This window comes from Pangasianodon hypophthalmus, chromosome 3 (assembly GCF_027358585.1).
Source record: "Pangasianodon hypophthalmus isolate fPanHyp1 chromosome 3, fPanHyp1.pri, whole genome shotgun sequence".
NCBI classification, from domain to species: domain Eukaryota; kingdom Metazoa; phylum Chordata; class Actinopteri; order Siluriformes; family Pangasiidae; genus Pangasianodon; species Pangasianodon hypophthalmus.
This window is the reverse complement of record NC_069712.1, coordinates 8,438,011-8,454,215: the sequence shown is the minus strand read 5'-3', so window position 1 is coordinate 8,454,215 and position 16,205 is coordinate 8,438,011. Positions and strand designations below refer to the sequence as shown.

General features: G+C 40.4%; 1 protein-coding gene across 2 annotated transcripts in view; it reads left to right on the top strand.

Annotated features, from left to right (window-relative positions):
* Nucleotides 1-15,590, top strand: part of rgs12b (regulator of G protein signaling 12b) — a 75,635-nt gene extending 60,045 nt beyond the window's left edge. The window contains exons 6-18 of one of the 2 annotated variants that reach the window (XM_053232844.1): nt 1,333-1,502; nt 1,892-1,984; nt 2,249-2,392; nt 4,347-4,526; nt 6,237-6,381; nt 6,549-6,643; nt 7,826-8,020; nt 8,358-8,431; nt 8,642-8,768; nt 10,494-10,593; nt 11,420-11,487; nt 12,635-12,731; nt 13,005-15,590. In XM_053232844.1, coding sequence (XP_053088819.1) covers nt 1,333-1,502; nt 1,892-1,984; nt 2,249-2,392; nt 4,347-4,526; nt 6,237-6,381; nt 6,549-6,643; nt 7,826-8,020; nt 8,358-8,431; nt 8,642-8,768; nt 10,494-10,593; nt 11,420-11,487; nt 12,635-12,731; nt 13,005-13,558 — 2,042 coding nt within the window. In that variant the 3' untranslated portion in view covers nt 13,559-15,590. The remainder of the gene's footprint in view (nt 1-1,332; nt 1,503-1,891; nt 1,985-2,248; nt 2,393-4,346; nt 4,527-6,236; nt 6,382-6,548; nt 6,644-7,825; nt 8,021-8,357; nt 8,432-8,641; nt 8,769-10,493; nt 10,594-11,419; nt 11,488-12,634; nt 12,732-13,004) is intronic. The other variant, XM_026944994.3, reaches the window with a different exon arrangement.
* The last annotated feature ends 615 nt before the right edge of the window (nt 15,591-16,205 follow it).

Genomic DNA, 16,205 nt, shown 5'->3' with positions numbered 1-16,205 from the left:
GCAGTCTCGTAGCACGCGTATTAGTGACCCTCCAGATAATAAACACTTTCTGAATCATGAAACGAAAAATACATGATTTAGAAGAGGCGCTCAACCATACACTTCGTCTGGGTGGTAAAACCTTGACTACACACACTGTCTGGGAAAGCATTTTCAGGAGGAGAAATAAAATAAAATCATAAAATCAACGCTTGGACAAACATCCGGGTTCGTAGAGAATCCAGCCCACTAGACATGCGTTCCTCCTGTGGTCATTTTATTGCTGTCTGGATATGAGAGTTTTATCACTGAGTAGACATGTAAAAAAACTTGCTCCAGACGTTCCCTAACCTAATCCAATCCAAGTTGAGTTTTTGATCGATTTTAGCATTTCGTCAGTCGTCACTGGTTACACACCTGCTGTAACACCCACTGAGCCAAAATATTGCTATGCTAATGGATTTTAAATGTGTTAAGTGTGATAGAGCAGCAAAACCCTATAATATGCTGTTCAGAGGGACTGCAGGAGGAGGACTGACAAATACTGCCATAATAATAATGACAGATCAATGTCTCAGTCTAGACTCTCTTTTCATAAAGAAGAAGGAAAATGGACAGGACTTAATGTAGACAAGTATTACTGTGTTTACTCCCACTAATTATAATTATAAAAACAATAACAATATTGGACTGAATATTACTGATTTTGAGGCTCTCTGTGCCTGATGGATTATTATATATGAGGTAAAAGCTATACATTATCTGGATTATTACAGCAGTGAATATAATGTGTCAGGAATGGGTTTTCAGTGTGAGGATGTCGCAGGCTTGGGTGTGTTAGGTTAGTTAATTTAACATGGGTCTTACTATAGAAAATGTCCTTAGACAATGGCAAGAGGCAAATCTCATCCTGAAATCCAGATTTTATGTATATACAAATGACCTTCTACCTGCCTCTGGTAAACTGATGTCGCAACAAGCTGATGGATTATTATATAAGAGGATTATTCTCCTGTAATTTGCATATTGGGACATGACTGGCTCTTATATTTTGTGACATACCGATACTAATCTTTGAACTTTGAGCTCTCAGCTCACTCAAAGTAACTAACAAAGAATTTATTCTTAAAAACATTTATAAAGTTCATTGCTACTTTGACTTCACTGGTTCTTGGAAGCATCTGTGATAGGTTTCCATTTATAGCTTTCTGAGAAGTACTACACATAAACATTTTTTTAGGAGTGGATGCTTAAGATTCAGCTGTTGTTGTTGTAATTGTTGTTGATGTGCAGCAGTGACAGTAACTGTGTGTGTGTGTGTGTGTGTGTGTGTGTGTGTGTGTGTGCGCGCAGAGCTGAACAGTGCAGATCTGAAGGGCTGTGGCAGTGACAACAGCCTGAACAGCAATGCCAGTCTACCCAGCGTGCAGTGCCACAGACGGCACCCGGAGCGGCGCGTCGCAGCATGGGCCGTCTGCTTCGAGCGTCTGCTGCAGGACCCCGTCGGCATCCGTTACTTCTCAGTACGTCGCAGTTTAAATAAAAATCAAACCCATCTTTTATCCTTCGAAACCCTCTCAATCTGAAATTACAGTCTTGAAGATTCTTCAACATCAGTGAGCGGACGCCGGGTTTCTAATTTAAAATGTAATCATGTTCTATTTATAGGGAGTAAAATAACAAAAATACGCAATTCAAGTAGCTTCAAAAGAAATTCAAGTAATAAACTAGTATTGAGAATGCAGCTCTGAGAGTCAAAAGTCATGCCAGATAATTGGGGAATTTTTGTTTAAATATAACTCCCCCTGCTCTAAACATGCCATTAGTGCTTCCCTAAAGAAGAACGCAGCTGGCCTAATGTCTCCCTGCTGGTTGCATGATTAAAGGGAGTGTTGTTTTTCTGACTCTGCAGGAGTTTCTGAAGAAGGAGTTCAGTGAGGAGAATATCCTGTTCTGGCAAGCATGTGAATTTTTCAGCCATGTTCCAGAAACGGACAAGAAGCAGGTACGCGGCTTTCCAGTTTCCCTTCACCTGAAGCAAAGCTAAACACTTCTGTCCTTCATTCCGCTGCTGTAAAACTCCCACACAAAGCACTCAACTGAGCCGTTATTCATGTACAGTACAGTCTGGAAATAACAAGCTCCTGCTCTATTCATGTATCGCAATGTTGTTTTTCTCTCTTTAGCATGCAAGTGTTACTAAAGCTAAATAGATCCTCCCTGCAAATGATTATAAGCTTTTGACCACTTCATGACCTTTGAACTTTAGTTATCCCAGAAGGCGAGAGAGATCTACAACAGCTTCCTGTCCAGTAAGGCCACCACGCCAGTCAATATCGACAGTCAGGCACAGCTGGCCGACGACATCCTCAATGCTCCACGGCCCGACATGTTCAAGGAGCAGCAGCTACAAGTACGTAAGAGTCCACACATAGCGCACTGTTTACGCTGATAAATCCCTGGACCAGGGAGAAGTGCAGAACAGAGAGCTCTCAGTATAAATGAGACGTAATTAGAGGTCATTAAATCTTGATTTAGGCTGCAATTGTGTCAGCTTTAGTCCAAAAATTTCCACAACAAGGTTTTGTAAATTCATTTTGTTGAATGCTATAAATACCACAGCGGTGCTGAATTCTCAAATCTGATTGGTCAGAAAGTGTTTATTGTCTATGACAAAAGACAATGTTTTTGTCCGTAATTCAGATCAAAGGTTTATATTAATGCACTTGTTTTACTACTCTCGAAAATATAAAGCTCATGTGCATATAAAGCTCATGTTAATGTTCTCATAAAACTGTCATAAATGCTGCTTTCTATATTGTTTATTATAGTCCAGTGACTTTGTAAGGAATAAAACATGACTAGAGTGTGCTGTTAAAGGAAACTAATCAACGGCAGGGTGGTGTGATGCAGCCTGATGCAAAATGGAGCTGTTACAGCCTGGGAGTTGAGTATATTTTCCTATAACAGCACATAAGTGTTTTATTCCTCTTACACCACAGCAATTTTACAATTTTACTTATTAAAAAAAATCCACATCATTCTTTTTAACTATTTAATAATGTAGGATGTCGGCAAAACAAATAAGTTCCTGTTATCACTAACATTATAGCAGCTGTAACAGTGGAGTGTCATTCCATCACTAGCCTTTAAAAAAATAAAAAAATAAAAAAAATAATTATCTTGAAATTAATCACACAAAAAAAATGCAGCTACTGAGAAACTGCAGAGCCCTCTGTCCTGTGGTGGCAAATGTAAACTCTGACTCCTTCAAAAATGCTAAATAACCATCCCCTTACAGAAAACGTCACCATATCATCAATTGCACATTATTTTTTTATATGTTACTGTGGCGCGTCTGCCATACAAGTCCCTGTGTGAGTGGTTGCTATGGAAATGATAGCATATTAAAATGAGCGCATTAATATAATCCGTGACTTGCCTTGCAGTCGGCACTACTGTGTGAATCGTGCTGTTATAGATAAACACTTTTTGAACGATCAGATTTGAGAATTCGACAGCACTGTAAAAGATTTAAATATGAACATAATGCACACATCCTTATTTTTAGTGTTTTAGCAGGTGTGTAGAGTTTTAGCTGGGGCTGCCCCTGCATTGGTGTGAAATCCCTGACTGTGGTTTCAGCCTCTTAGTGGGGTAGTGGGTCCAGACATAACTACACAATCCTCTTATAACTCCATAGCTTGCCTATTAGTTTGTAGTTGCTGAATAATAAATAAATATAAATAAAATAAATAAGGGAATAATAAGCTGGACATAGTGTGTAAGGGATTAAAGGGAGCAGTGGTGTTGTTGACAGCAAGCTTGTGTAAGAGATGAGTGTTAGCATTAAGAAAGCTACTTATGGAGATACAGTCTTCTGTTTTTCTTCTTGTGGTTAGAGGAAGACATTCCCTCTGACCCTGCTATCACGAGGTTGTGTAAATAGCCTCCCATGTGCCAGACCCCTGTAGCCTACACACACAGAGCACATGACGGAACGGAGAAAGGCTTCTGGAAGCCCAGGGGCGAGACCCCTGGCATGCGGCACTGCAGACTTAACCACGATTCACTGCTGTCATCGCCTCACTGAGCTTTTGCTCTGAATGTGAGATCTGTTCTGTCCGAAAAGGAGCCTCTTATCACTGCAGAATAAGTGCATTCAGGGACGGGGTGTCGGCCATCACCATCTCTGTGCAGAAGGCTCATATACAGATCAGAACGTGGTTTTAGTGATTAGAAAAAGACTAAAATAGTTCAATAAAACAGCAAGTTAAAGTTGCTCCAGCTGTTACAGTTTCACTGCGTTCAGTACGTTTCTTTTCCCCATTCTGACTGTTTCTATCTTTCTGTTTTCCCATCTGCAGATCTTTAACTTGATGAAGTTTGACAGTTACACACGCTTCCTGAAGTCCTTCCTGTATCAGGAGTGTATGTTGGCTGAGGTGGAGGGCCGTCCTCTACCAGACCCACACCACATCCCCAGCAGCCCCACGTCAAAACATAGCACCAGCTCAGAACGCTCCAACCTCTCCACACCCAAGAAGGTATACACACACACACACACACACACACACACACACACACACAGCCTTACTAGCCTTGTGAGGACCATAATTATCAATGCAGCTAATTAATGCTATGTCACACCTAACCCTAACTTTAGTAGCCAAAAAGAAACATTTAGGCTTTTTAGTTATTGCTTTTAAATAAAAACTTGTGTTTTGTAAAATTATTTTCCTCACAGGAACCAGCCACATGTCCTTACAAGATTAAAAGTGTCAGATTTTTCCTATCTTTGTGGGGACCCTGCTAAGATATAAAAACATGACCACACACACTCACAGAATGTCCTCTTTTGATCATGTATGATTTTCTTTAGAACTACAGGGTTTTAATCAAGATCCATATCTAAGGCACTTTCTCGCCTGTTAGTCAGCTTCATTTGAATCAAACTGAAATAAGTACTTTTGGTTTGCTTGTTTTTTTTTTTTTTTTTTTTTTTTTTTGCTCTTTTCAGTTTCATACTGCACAAATTTAAGTATGTTTGTATTCACAAACATGTTTACGCTGCTGGTCACGTCCTGCAGTTGGGTCCAGTCCATATCCTGTGTATTGCTTAATTGTGTATTCAAGAAGATCAAACAACACTAGAGTTCACTTAGCAGAACAAGACCATCTCTCTCAAGTCCAGTGTGTTCACACCTGCCCAAATGAACCACACCACAGGGAGGAAACACCTGGCGTCTTTTAATGGAGTCTTAATATACCCACGCTATATCTCAGTTAAACTGTCTTAAGACAGTACAGTAGACGTGGTGAGGTTAACTATCTTATCTTAACGTAATGATGAATCAGACTAGATTAGTCATTTTATATTAATTTATGCCACAGCATTTAAACTCTCAAATTTGATTGGTCAGAATGTGTGGATTCATTTTCCATAACAGCTGCTCTTACAGTAGCACCAGCTGCAAGGCAAATCACTGGTTTGTATTAATGCGCTCGCTCCAATACCTTAGCGTTTCCATAGTAACAACTTACACAGGGACTTGTATGGCTGCATGTTATTTAACAAAGGAAAACCTATAATCATTGACATGGTGAAGCTTTTCTTTAAAGAGATGTTTATTTAACACTTATGAAAGGAGTCTTGGGTTTCAACACTTAGCACCAGACAGGTAAAGCGTTTTTTTTTTTTTTTTAATTTTTTTAACCGCCACAGGAAGGTCTTTAGGATGGAAGGCTTTTTGTGGTTTCTCAGTAACAGGCTGCGGTTTTTGTCTTATCAACTTCATGAGAAAGTGAGAGAATGAAAGTTGTTTTGCAAATCACAACAATAAAAACACAAACGAGACCCCAAATAACCACAGAATGTAAAATACACAACCTTTACAGAGGTCTTCATTCCCAGTGCCATATCTCATGTACTCCACATTTGTTTGCTCCCTACAATAACTTATTGGAAACAGTGGATATTGGAAATGACCTGATGAGCTGAGTCAGGTGTACTGAGAGCATAAATAAGTTCATGGGATTGAGAGCCTCTGTTATCAGTTTGATCAAGTCAGGAACCGGTGTAGAGTGTTGGCCTGAGAAGACTTTCTCCATCTCTGCCTTACATCTCATCATTTCAGAGCTGACAGCTTGTTTATAGAAAAGCTTCTCTGTGTCTGGGAAGTGATTCTCACCCAGTTATCACATGCTCTGTTTTGTGAATGTGATTAAAAAAATGAAATGATGAACGGTGTTTGCAGGAGGAGAAGAAGAGCAAATCAGTGAAGGCGCTCAATGAGGAGTGTAAAGATGAACATGGTGATAAAAAGAAAGGAAGTTTATTTCCCTGGCCCAGGAACCGAAGCTTTGGGAAAGGACACAAAAAGAAAGACCTTGGAGAGTACAGTGAGTTTAAACTGATGGACATTGTATTTACATCTTTATAGAATGTTCTTTTTATTATAGAATGTTGACTTTTTTACAGAATGTTGACTTACTCTATAAGAGTTAGTAGAAGTGGATATGAATGAGTGTGTGCGTGTGTGATTAGTGTGTGTTTGCTGTTGCTTTAGGCTTTTCGGGCAATGATGGGCGCAGAGAGTCCCAGGGTTCTTTATCTTCTGGTGCGAGTCTGGAGCTCGGCACTTCAGCTTCAGGCAAGAACGAGGTGAGGAACCATTAGCTGAAATTCTGACCACGCACACCATCTACCTTCAAATAAACCACATTACCCTTTTGTGTTGTATGCTTTACAGTTACGGACTCCTTTTACTGTAAAGGAGCTTCACGGAACCACTCAATGCAGATTTGTTTACAATGTATTTAAATTCATTTAAAATTATTTAAATGCGTACAAAAATAGTTTGGCTATTTTTATTGGAGTTTTATTTCTGTTATACCTCCTTTTTAGTTTAATTTGTTACCATGTGGTTATTTCTACCTCCAGACTTGCTCTGACTGGCTGGTAGCCAGAAACGAAATATAATCAGAAGCTGGATTTGCACATAAGAGATGTAAAAATGCAGTGAAACTATCAATAATATGGAATATCAAGAAATCAATAAGAAATTCATACAAATTCTAAATATCCCCCAGCTTTAGAATGCTTTTTTACTGAAGCAAATATGATTATATCTCATGCTTGCATTTAGATATTCCCGAATACAGATGGGTGACATATAAAGGAAAAATCAAAATACAATGTTATACAAGGTGTTTGGACACCACGAGCCACCAGAACAGCTTCAATGCACCTTGGCATCGATTCTACAACTCTCTGGAAGTGTACTGGAGAGATCATCACCATTTTTCCAAATAATATTTTGTCAGTTGATGTTTTGATGATGATGGTGGAGAGCAATGTCACATCACTCCAAAACCTCCCATAGATGTTCAACTGGGATGAGATCTTGTGACTGTAAAGGTCATAGTATATGATTTGCAACATTTTCATCCTCATCAAAACATTCGCTGAAAGCTCTTGCCCTGTGGATGGGGCGGAGTCATTCTGGAAGAGATCACATCCATCAGGATAGAAATGAATTCATCATGGAATATAAGTGATCAGTCAGAAGAAGTTTGTATTGATTTGCAGTGACTCATCTCTCTGAGGGGACTCAAACTATACCAGCAAAATAAATAAATGCCCCCACAGAAGAACGGAGCTATCATTTTTTCCCTTAATTTGTCTTTATGTCCTTTCGGTTCCAGCTTCGAGGCAGGCTGCTGTTGTAGTATTTAGAAATCCACTGGCAGCTTAAAGATTTTTTGTAACATTTGTAAACCTCTATTGTTCTTCTTTATTTCTATTTCTCTCCCTCCTTGCTATCTGTCTCTCTTTGTCTCCTAGGGAGAGGTGTCGCGTAACTCCATGTCGTTATCGGAGCGTGCTGTGCGTTACTGTAACATTAACCTGCCGGATGGGTCGTGTTGCTCAGTACCCATAAGGCCCGGCGTGTCCATCCGTGAGGTTCTGCTAGGCCTGTGTGAGAAACTCTGCATCAACCTGGCAGCTGTAGACCTTTTCCTGGTGGGAGGAGAGAAGGTAACACCGAATACACTGAATACAGGCTCTTCTATTCACTGTTGTTTTTGTATGTTAGCTAAAATGTTTAGTGCTTACTGCACTGCTGGTGGACAGACAGCTAAAAGTTTGTCTAATTAATAGAGAAAACGTTGTCAGCTTTTAAACAAAGTTACCCAGATGAACATATTCACTTCTGCAAATTCATATTTATTTATTCTGTACTAAACTGTAGTGGTTCAGGCTCATGTATGTGTAGATGTTGTGAGTGTGTGGGTGTGTGTACATGATTCTGAGTGATATCCAATCCTCTGCTGTTGTGTTATGTAATAATAGTGTGTATTGTCTGTGTGTAAAGCCTTTAGTATTAGACCAGGACTGCATGACGCTGTGTTCCCGAGACCTGCGTCTAGAAAAACGTACATTATTCAGGTACAAACAGCACACCTGCTTCAATCTACTCAACCATTTAGCCATACATTCAGCTAGATATTTATGTTATTAGCTTTCAGAGATGATTATTCATTCATTTATTAGTTTTGCTAAGTAAGAATGCAAGGTTTAATGTTGTGAAGTTTGGTCTGTGGCATATTTGGTTAATCATGCTTAGTAAATAATCAGGGTATTTCCCTGCTCTCTCAGGCTGGATCTGGTGCCTATAAACCGTTCTGTAGGGCTGAAAGCTAAACCCACCAAGCCTGTGACTGAGGTGCTGAGGCCAGTCGTGGCTAAATACGGCCTGCACTTAGGAGACCTGGTAGCCAGGATTGTGAGTATCACATTCACTGATCTGCTTTGAGCACAGTTACAAAACTCCCCTTGGGTTATTCAGCATGTTTATTCTTATTTGTTTAATATAATCATGACACATGAATAACATCAGGTGATGTCAGTGGCTGGTGATTTTCTTTAGTGTGCATGGCAAATGTTTTTATAACAAAGTCCAGTTTAGTCAAACCACACTCCTCCAATTGGACATTTAAGAACCTCTTTGCATCAGCATAGCAAACCAGTAAAACCTGAGAAATATCAGAGCTGCATTAATTTTCTCCTCACTCATGGGAATAGAATCGGCTGTGCTGTCTGGGTGGGGTGGGAGGGCTGTCATACGCTCTCTCCTGTCAATCACAGTGACACTAGCCAGTCATGGGCATCTGTGAGCTCATGTATGTGGAAGACAGCAGATGACACTTTCCTCTGAGTGTATTACGCTGTCCTCTGATGTAGTAGGAGAAGTAGTTTGAAAAGATGCAGTTGGCTGGCTTCACGTGTCACAGAGGAAACACGTGTAAGCCTTCACCCTCCACAGTTAGTAGCTGTTGTTATATAGGGGAGAGCTGGCTGGTGAGTGGGAAATGGCAGGTGACCAAATTGGGGATTTTTTAGCTAGATATCCATCTCCATTCTCCACAATCTGGTTTTTCAGCTGTCCAGTCATTGGACCCCTATTGATTAAGATCTACTGGCCAAAATTAGTGCAAGAGAGAAAATGCACTCCAGAAAAATGATACCTTAGCAAGTGAAGATATCTCGATTATATAGTCAATTTCATCTAGTATTAGAGTATTATCTATTTCTAGACACTTTACTAATGTAAGCTTGAACTAGTTTTGTCCTTTTGGCAGATCATTTATCCACTTTTAAACATTTATTTCTAGAAGAAATAAAAATTATCTTCCAATATAATAAGAAATTTTAAAGCTTGAAATGCGTAAAAGTATCTAAAAACAGGCTGAATAATATTCTATTAGATTTATAATAATCCCATAATAAGAAATGTAATGTAAATTTGCCCATATTAAAGATATTTTCAATTGCTAAGATATCATTTTTTGCAGGAGAGGGGATCTGTCAAAACAATGTTGTAGCAAAGCTTGGTAGTGAAAACGCCTCATGTAGGCTCAACCTCTCCAATATCTTTACTGGGTTTTGCATACACTTGTTTAAAATGGATTTTATGAATTGAACGGGTTTGAAAAAAATGACTAAATATTGCAGATGTTTTTTTTTTTTTTTCGGACTCAGCTGAGATGGCAGAGATGCCACATTGATAAAGAGATGTGATGAAGTGTGATGGAAACAGAATAAATTAAATCAATAAATGATGACATGGAGAGAGTATGTTGAAGTTTACCACTGATTGCTGGTGCCTTCCAGAATATTCACATAACAGTAGCATTTACTGGACTTTTGGGAGTTTATTCTACCTTCTATCCAGTTAACACTGTGGTGAGTCAGGCTTCTATTCAGAAGTGTCACTTTGTCCTCTTACACACTCATTGTACCTGCTTCCAACGTCATCACTTTTCTCAGATGTGTTGTTGAACATTACCATGTGGTGATTAATCCAGACAGGAGGTGAACATTCTGCCAGGGAACATTTCAAAGTTTGAATGACATCCTTGGGTGAAAACACAATGTCCTGGCATTTTTGTGTTGAGTCAGTGTGATGCTGGTTAGTAAGCTGTGTGTGTGTGTGTGTGTGCATGTACAGAGTGGGGAGAAGGAGCCGCTGGATCTGGGGCTGCCTATTTCCAACCTGGACGGACTCAGAGTGGTGCTAGAGGCGGCTGAACATGGTAGCGCTGCAAAAGGCAAGACACATCAACCAAGGAAACTTTAGCACTTCCAAGACCTATTCTGAATTTCTAAATTTCACTAAACATGGAACGTGACCAATAATGATCATTTTCAATATGAAAAAATGGAGTATGTATGTAGTCAATATATCAAATAATCAGCAATGGGGTGGTGTGATGTGGCCCGACCCAAAGAGTTACTGTTACCACCCCGAAGTTGTTTACCATAGAAGTTCCTGTGAATTAGTTTTTACTAGAGAAATGATAATGTATTAGAGTAAGCACATGAATATAAACCTGTGATTTCAACTATTGTCACAGCTGCAGTTACAGAAAATTAATCAACACCTTCTGACCAGTCAGATTTAAGAATTCAGCAGCGCTCTGGTATAAGTATACATAGAGATAGAGTATAACAGTGAAATGACTGGTGTTCATTAAAGATATTATTATTATTATTATTGTTATTATTATTATTATTATTATTATTTGTATCATTGTCTCTGTCTCTTATTTACACCTCCACCTGCATTAAGGAGAATAAATAAATATACTGGGGTATTTTAAAATATATGTTTTGTTATAAAATTGAGATATGTCATTGCTAATTAGTGAACAGGAAATGACAATAAATTAATTTTTTTATGGACTGCTTTTATAATGTCTAAGCCTGGGTACAGGATTCTTTGTAAATCATTTGTTTAGTCAGGAAGGGCTAAAAATTTAGACAGCTTATCATGGTTGATTCCTTTCTAAATTCGTTGGCTTATCTATTTCAGCTATGTAAACACTGTGCACAGTATCTGATCTCATTCTTCCTTGTTCTGCTCCTCCCCTACAGACAAACAGAAACTGACCTTGACAAAAAGCCATGGCCCGCCACTGTCCACACGAAGCCAGTCTGCTACAGTAAGCACATGCTCTATGTCTCTAAATTCACTGTGTATAAAAACACACTTTTCTGTCGCTCTGTCTCCTTGTCTGTCTCTTTGGCCTGTGTGGTGGAGGAATCTGTGCATGGCCAGCTCCTCCACCTCTTCTCTGTCTTCCTGAGGCTGTGTGTATCTCAAGGCCCTCCTGGATCTGTGGATGATCTAACCACACTCTTCCTCGAGCAGTCCTAAAGCTCATTCCTGCTCTCTGCCCACACTTGAGTGAACAAGGCTAATTTAAGGCTAATCTCCAGGCTCTAGTGGGAGATTGTGATGTGACGGGAATTGGGGGAAGATAGAACAGAGCGGCTGTCTCTGGATTTGGTGTGTTACACTGGTGGTGGTGTTGGCTGTTGAGCTGTGCTTTGGTGGAGCAGAGCTGAATATTTGTAGTGTCTCTAGCGACAGTAGTGTTTCTGTGTGTATGTGGATGCAAGCTCAGGAAATAGTTCACTGCCCCCTTATGAATTAGGTCTCCCCCATTCTCAATGAAGAATCCCCACGGGGCATTTTTCCACTGCTCACTCAAAAACAAGGACTGTTCCAAACAAAAACCAGTGATACTTGGGTTCTAGTTCATTTTTCAGCCACTAGAGAGACAGCGTAATGATCCCAGTGATAACACTGAAAGTGGCTGCTTCATCATTACAGTGATGCCACTGATAAGTTCAACATGGAAGAAGTTATTGATTAACCTGTGTTTGGTCAACCAGTTTACACTGGCTGCAACAAAATTACTGACGAAGTCTCACAAAGTATTACATTTGTGCATGCATTTGTGCCATAAATGTTTCATTCTTAGACAGTTTTTTGGGAAAATTGGGGCAGTTTACAAATTACAACAGCACAGTGTTAGCATAAAGAAAACCAGGCTAGAGTCTTTCTGGGCAACAGACAGTTATAGGGGCCCCACCCCAGGTAGCATTAGATCCCATTAGGTACCTGGTCAAACCGGTACCAAAACCATGCAACTTGGGCACTGAATCGTGGTGAATGAACAAAGAAAATGGCACAGTTCCAGTTTTCTGGTGCCAAAAATATTGTGCAGTGGAAAAAGACCCTAAGCAAATTCAGCCCTCATGCACCCATCCCTAACGTGCCCCGTTCTCGTTGTGACCACCCAGGCGGAGGACAGATCATCAGGGAAGGCTACGACTGTCAAAACCAGGGCCCAGATGGAAAAGCGAAAACAGAAAAAGCTTAATATAGATGAAGCTGAAGGTAAAGAATCTTGCCCTCTGTCTAACCTTCTTTCCTTCTCTTTATACCAAATGGTCATTTAAATTAACTTTAAGTTGCTTGGCTACATCTCTTGCTTAACCATCTGAGTTGGCTGATCCAGCTAATGCTAGCACACCACAGCAAACCTGATACTAATGTTCTTTCACAGAAGAATGCTCTCTCTCCTCCTCTTGAACATTGCTCTTCTCAAAATGTATTGGTGTCATTTGTTTTCTGGATGGTGGTTTGAATTGTTGTGTGTTTTCTAACCAGAATTCTTCGAGCTCATATCCAAAGCACAGAGCAACCGAGCTGACGACCAGCGGGGTCTGCTGAACAAATCTGACCTTGTGTTGCCTGACTTCCTGCGCCTTGACCATGACACGAGTCCCGGAGATGTCCCCATCAGCTCCACCCCTGATCCCCGCAAGCCCCGTCCACGCTCTAAAGAGAACGGCTCTGCCCTCAGCGCCAGCCACCAGACACAGAGCTTGGATTCGGGTGTGGAAGGGCCAGGTGGCCGGAGAGCCTTCATGCCACTCCATAGGAACCCCGCTCCCCGTAAGCAGGCGACGTTTGGCCCTACCCTCTCACCTATCTCACACAGTCATGGCGAATGGAAACGAGAGAGCGGGGCCCAGGCACTGGAGGAGGAGGAGCATGGTACGGACCTGACGCTGGTGGGTGAAGGTGATATCGCTATCCCTAACAGCCTGCTCCTCCCTCCATCCCCTTTGCCCCTCCCTCGTTCCCCAGATCGGCCCCGCCTCCTAAGAGAGGACGCTTACCAGGACAGCTGGGCCCAGCCAGGTACCTCTCCTGTGTGACCTGTGCTTTCCTTCTCGTGCACGCCTCTCATGTTCTTCCTGAAGATCTGCGTGTGTATTTTATCGAGTGCTGTGGACTTGCTGTTGTTCTTCTCTTTGCCAAACCTCGTCAAAACCGCAACTCTCCCTTGTACATACGTCACCCTCTAAGAGCACTTTACTGAACTATTGGAAAAGAGACATAGAGATATATACAAATGCTAACTAACAAGCTTTTATTGCCTTTGTTAGAAAGGTTTTGTATGTCCAGTCACATTTCATGACACACAGACATAACAGTTGTTTGTCGTTAAGCTTCACTATTATAGGAGGCTCAGTAGAAATGATTGTAGACAGTGTGATTGTCAGCGAGTGATTAACTACAACCATCATGCTCTCTCTGGGAATGCACACGCCCTCTCAAAACCACAGGAATTATAATGAGCATAAATTCGTAAATATGAAGTGGTGAGAAAAGCAACAACCATTGCACCACCTCCTGACTTTAACTATTATGAGTTTACAGTCATGAGACCTAAGACCATACTGGCTCTCTGATGTCTTACGCGAAATTCATACAACAACAACACGCAAGATTGATTTCACATGAATGAAGTTAGATGTTAGCCCTGGCTCTTACCCTAACCCCTCAAAATCTCAGCTTATTATTTAGTTCTTACTATCTTAAAGCATATTCTCCAATAACTACAGTGAAACTAACAGGACATGTATGCAGGTATGAGATCATGTAATGTAAGACTGGACCCAACAACAAATCTTGGGAGTGTAAGGGGTTAACCATTGGGAACTTTATATATAAGCTGGATTGGAAAAAACATATGAAGTGACACCCATGATACCATGCTGGCTTCCTGCCTAATGTCGTGACAGGCCTAAACAGGTGCAGAACCAGACCGGTGGCAAAGGCTGTCTTCATGAGTTACTTACTAGTTGCTAGCTGCTTTAGAGTTATAATAACAAGAGGGAGCCTCAGAAACAAGTTTAGTCACCAAATTTCTGACTTAATGACTTTTACTGTTTCACCATAACAGAAGAAAGGACCGTTTTAGAGGTTAATTTTCTAAATATTGTCTAGTTTTACTAGCCACATTTTAGGCAACAGATACTGTATTTACATCTTTTCCCAGTGGTGTTACAATGCATTAGGGGGAAAGTTTACAAAGATACCAAAATAGATCAGGGCTGAGGTTCCCAAAAGCACTGCAGATTCAAGTCATTAAATGGTTGACCGAGCATCACAAAAACACTGCCTAAACATTAAATATGAGCATCAAGGTACAGTGTAGTAGCTTTTTTCTCCACTTTGCCTCACTGATGATCACACGGCTGACTACAATGACAGAACAAGAAGAAACTTGTTAACGTCACTGCCATTACTCAGCCTGCAGACTGCCTTACTCAGCTTACTCAGCTTACAGCTCACTGTAAAACATTCCCAAATATCTTCTATCATTAGGAAACATTCATTTCATGTGAAAAATCGTTTGCACCTTTCTGAGGTGAGATGTGACCAAATGCATTTCCTAGATTTTATCGGAACATATTCATCATAAACACACACACACACACACACACACACACACACACAGGCCACATCTTACCTCTCTGTGGTGAGCAGTCCCATGAATTCAGTTCTGAAAGCTTACAGGATCTCAGATTCCCAAAGTGTGCCATTCTTTACACCCATCCAGAAATCTTCAGTCTGTTTCTTTCAAGCAATTCAACAATGTTTACTCAGTTAACGTCCACTCTCTCATCTTGCATATAGTATTATGTAATATAATCCTGACAACCTTAATTTATCCAATTTGTGTGCAAAGTATGTTTTACTAAACGACAAAGAAATACTAACTGTGTACAGGTTCTTGCTTGTATCCAAGATACCAGCGTTGTTGAATTGCCTGCTACTTTGCTGTAGACGCTGAGATCCAATCGCGTTTCCTGTAGCAGTTTTGTTGAGATGACGATCCACTCCGGTCTGTGCCATATCTCTTCATTTCTGTATATACAGTTAAATAAATGTTAGAACGGACATCTTTTGCTCTAATTGACTGTGTCCTTTTTTCTGGCCTTGTCTTCTTTCTATGTATGTTTTTTCTTTTTACAGATTTCTTATGGACACAGTATTCACATACAGTATAGGCAGTAAATAGGTGCTAATATTAAGAAAGGAATAAAACATGACATGGCGTACTGTTATAGGAAAATAATAACAAGGTGGTTTGCTATGGCTCACCGCAAAGTGGAGTTACTGTTACCACACACAAGTTGATTATTTTCCAATGGCAGCATATCCCGAAGTGTTTTGTTCCTCTTTCATAAAGTTAATAAGACCAAAAAAAGCAGCCTGTCATGTTACCAAGACACAGCAAAGCCCTTCGTCCCGAAGACCCATGTTGTAAAACTTAAAGAAGTAACTCTCTTACATCTGGTGGAGCGTCCACCAGACAAGTCCCTGTAAATCAGTTGTTACTAATAAAAACAGTGACATAATATACAGCTCATTTAATATAAACCTGTGATTTGTCTTGCAGCCAAAACTACTGTGGGAGCTGCTGTTATAGAATATTAATCAACACTGTGTGACCAAGAAATCAACAGCGCTCTGAAATAAATGTTTATATCACAATACTTGTGTAAAACATTT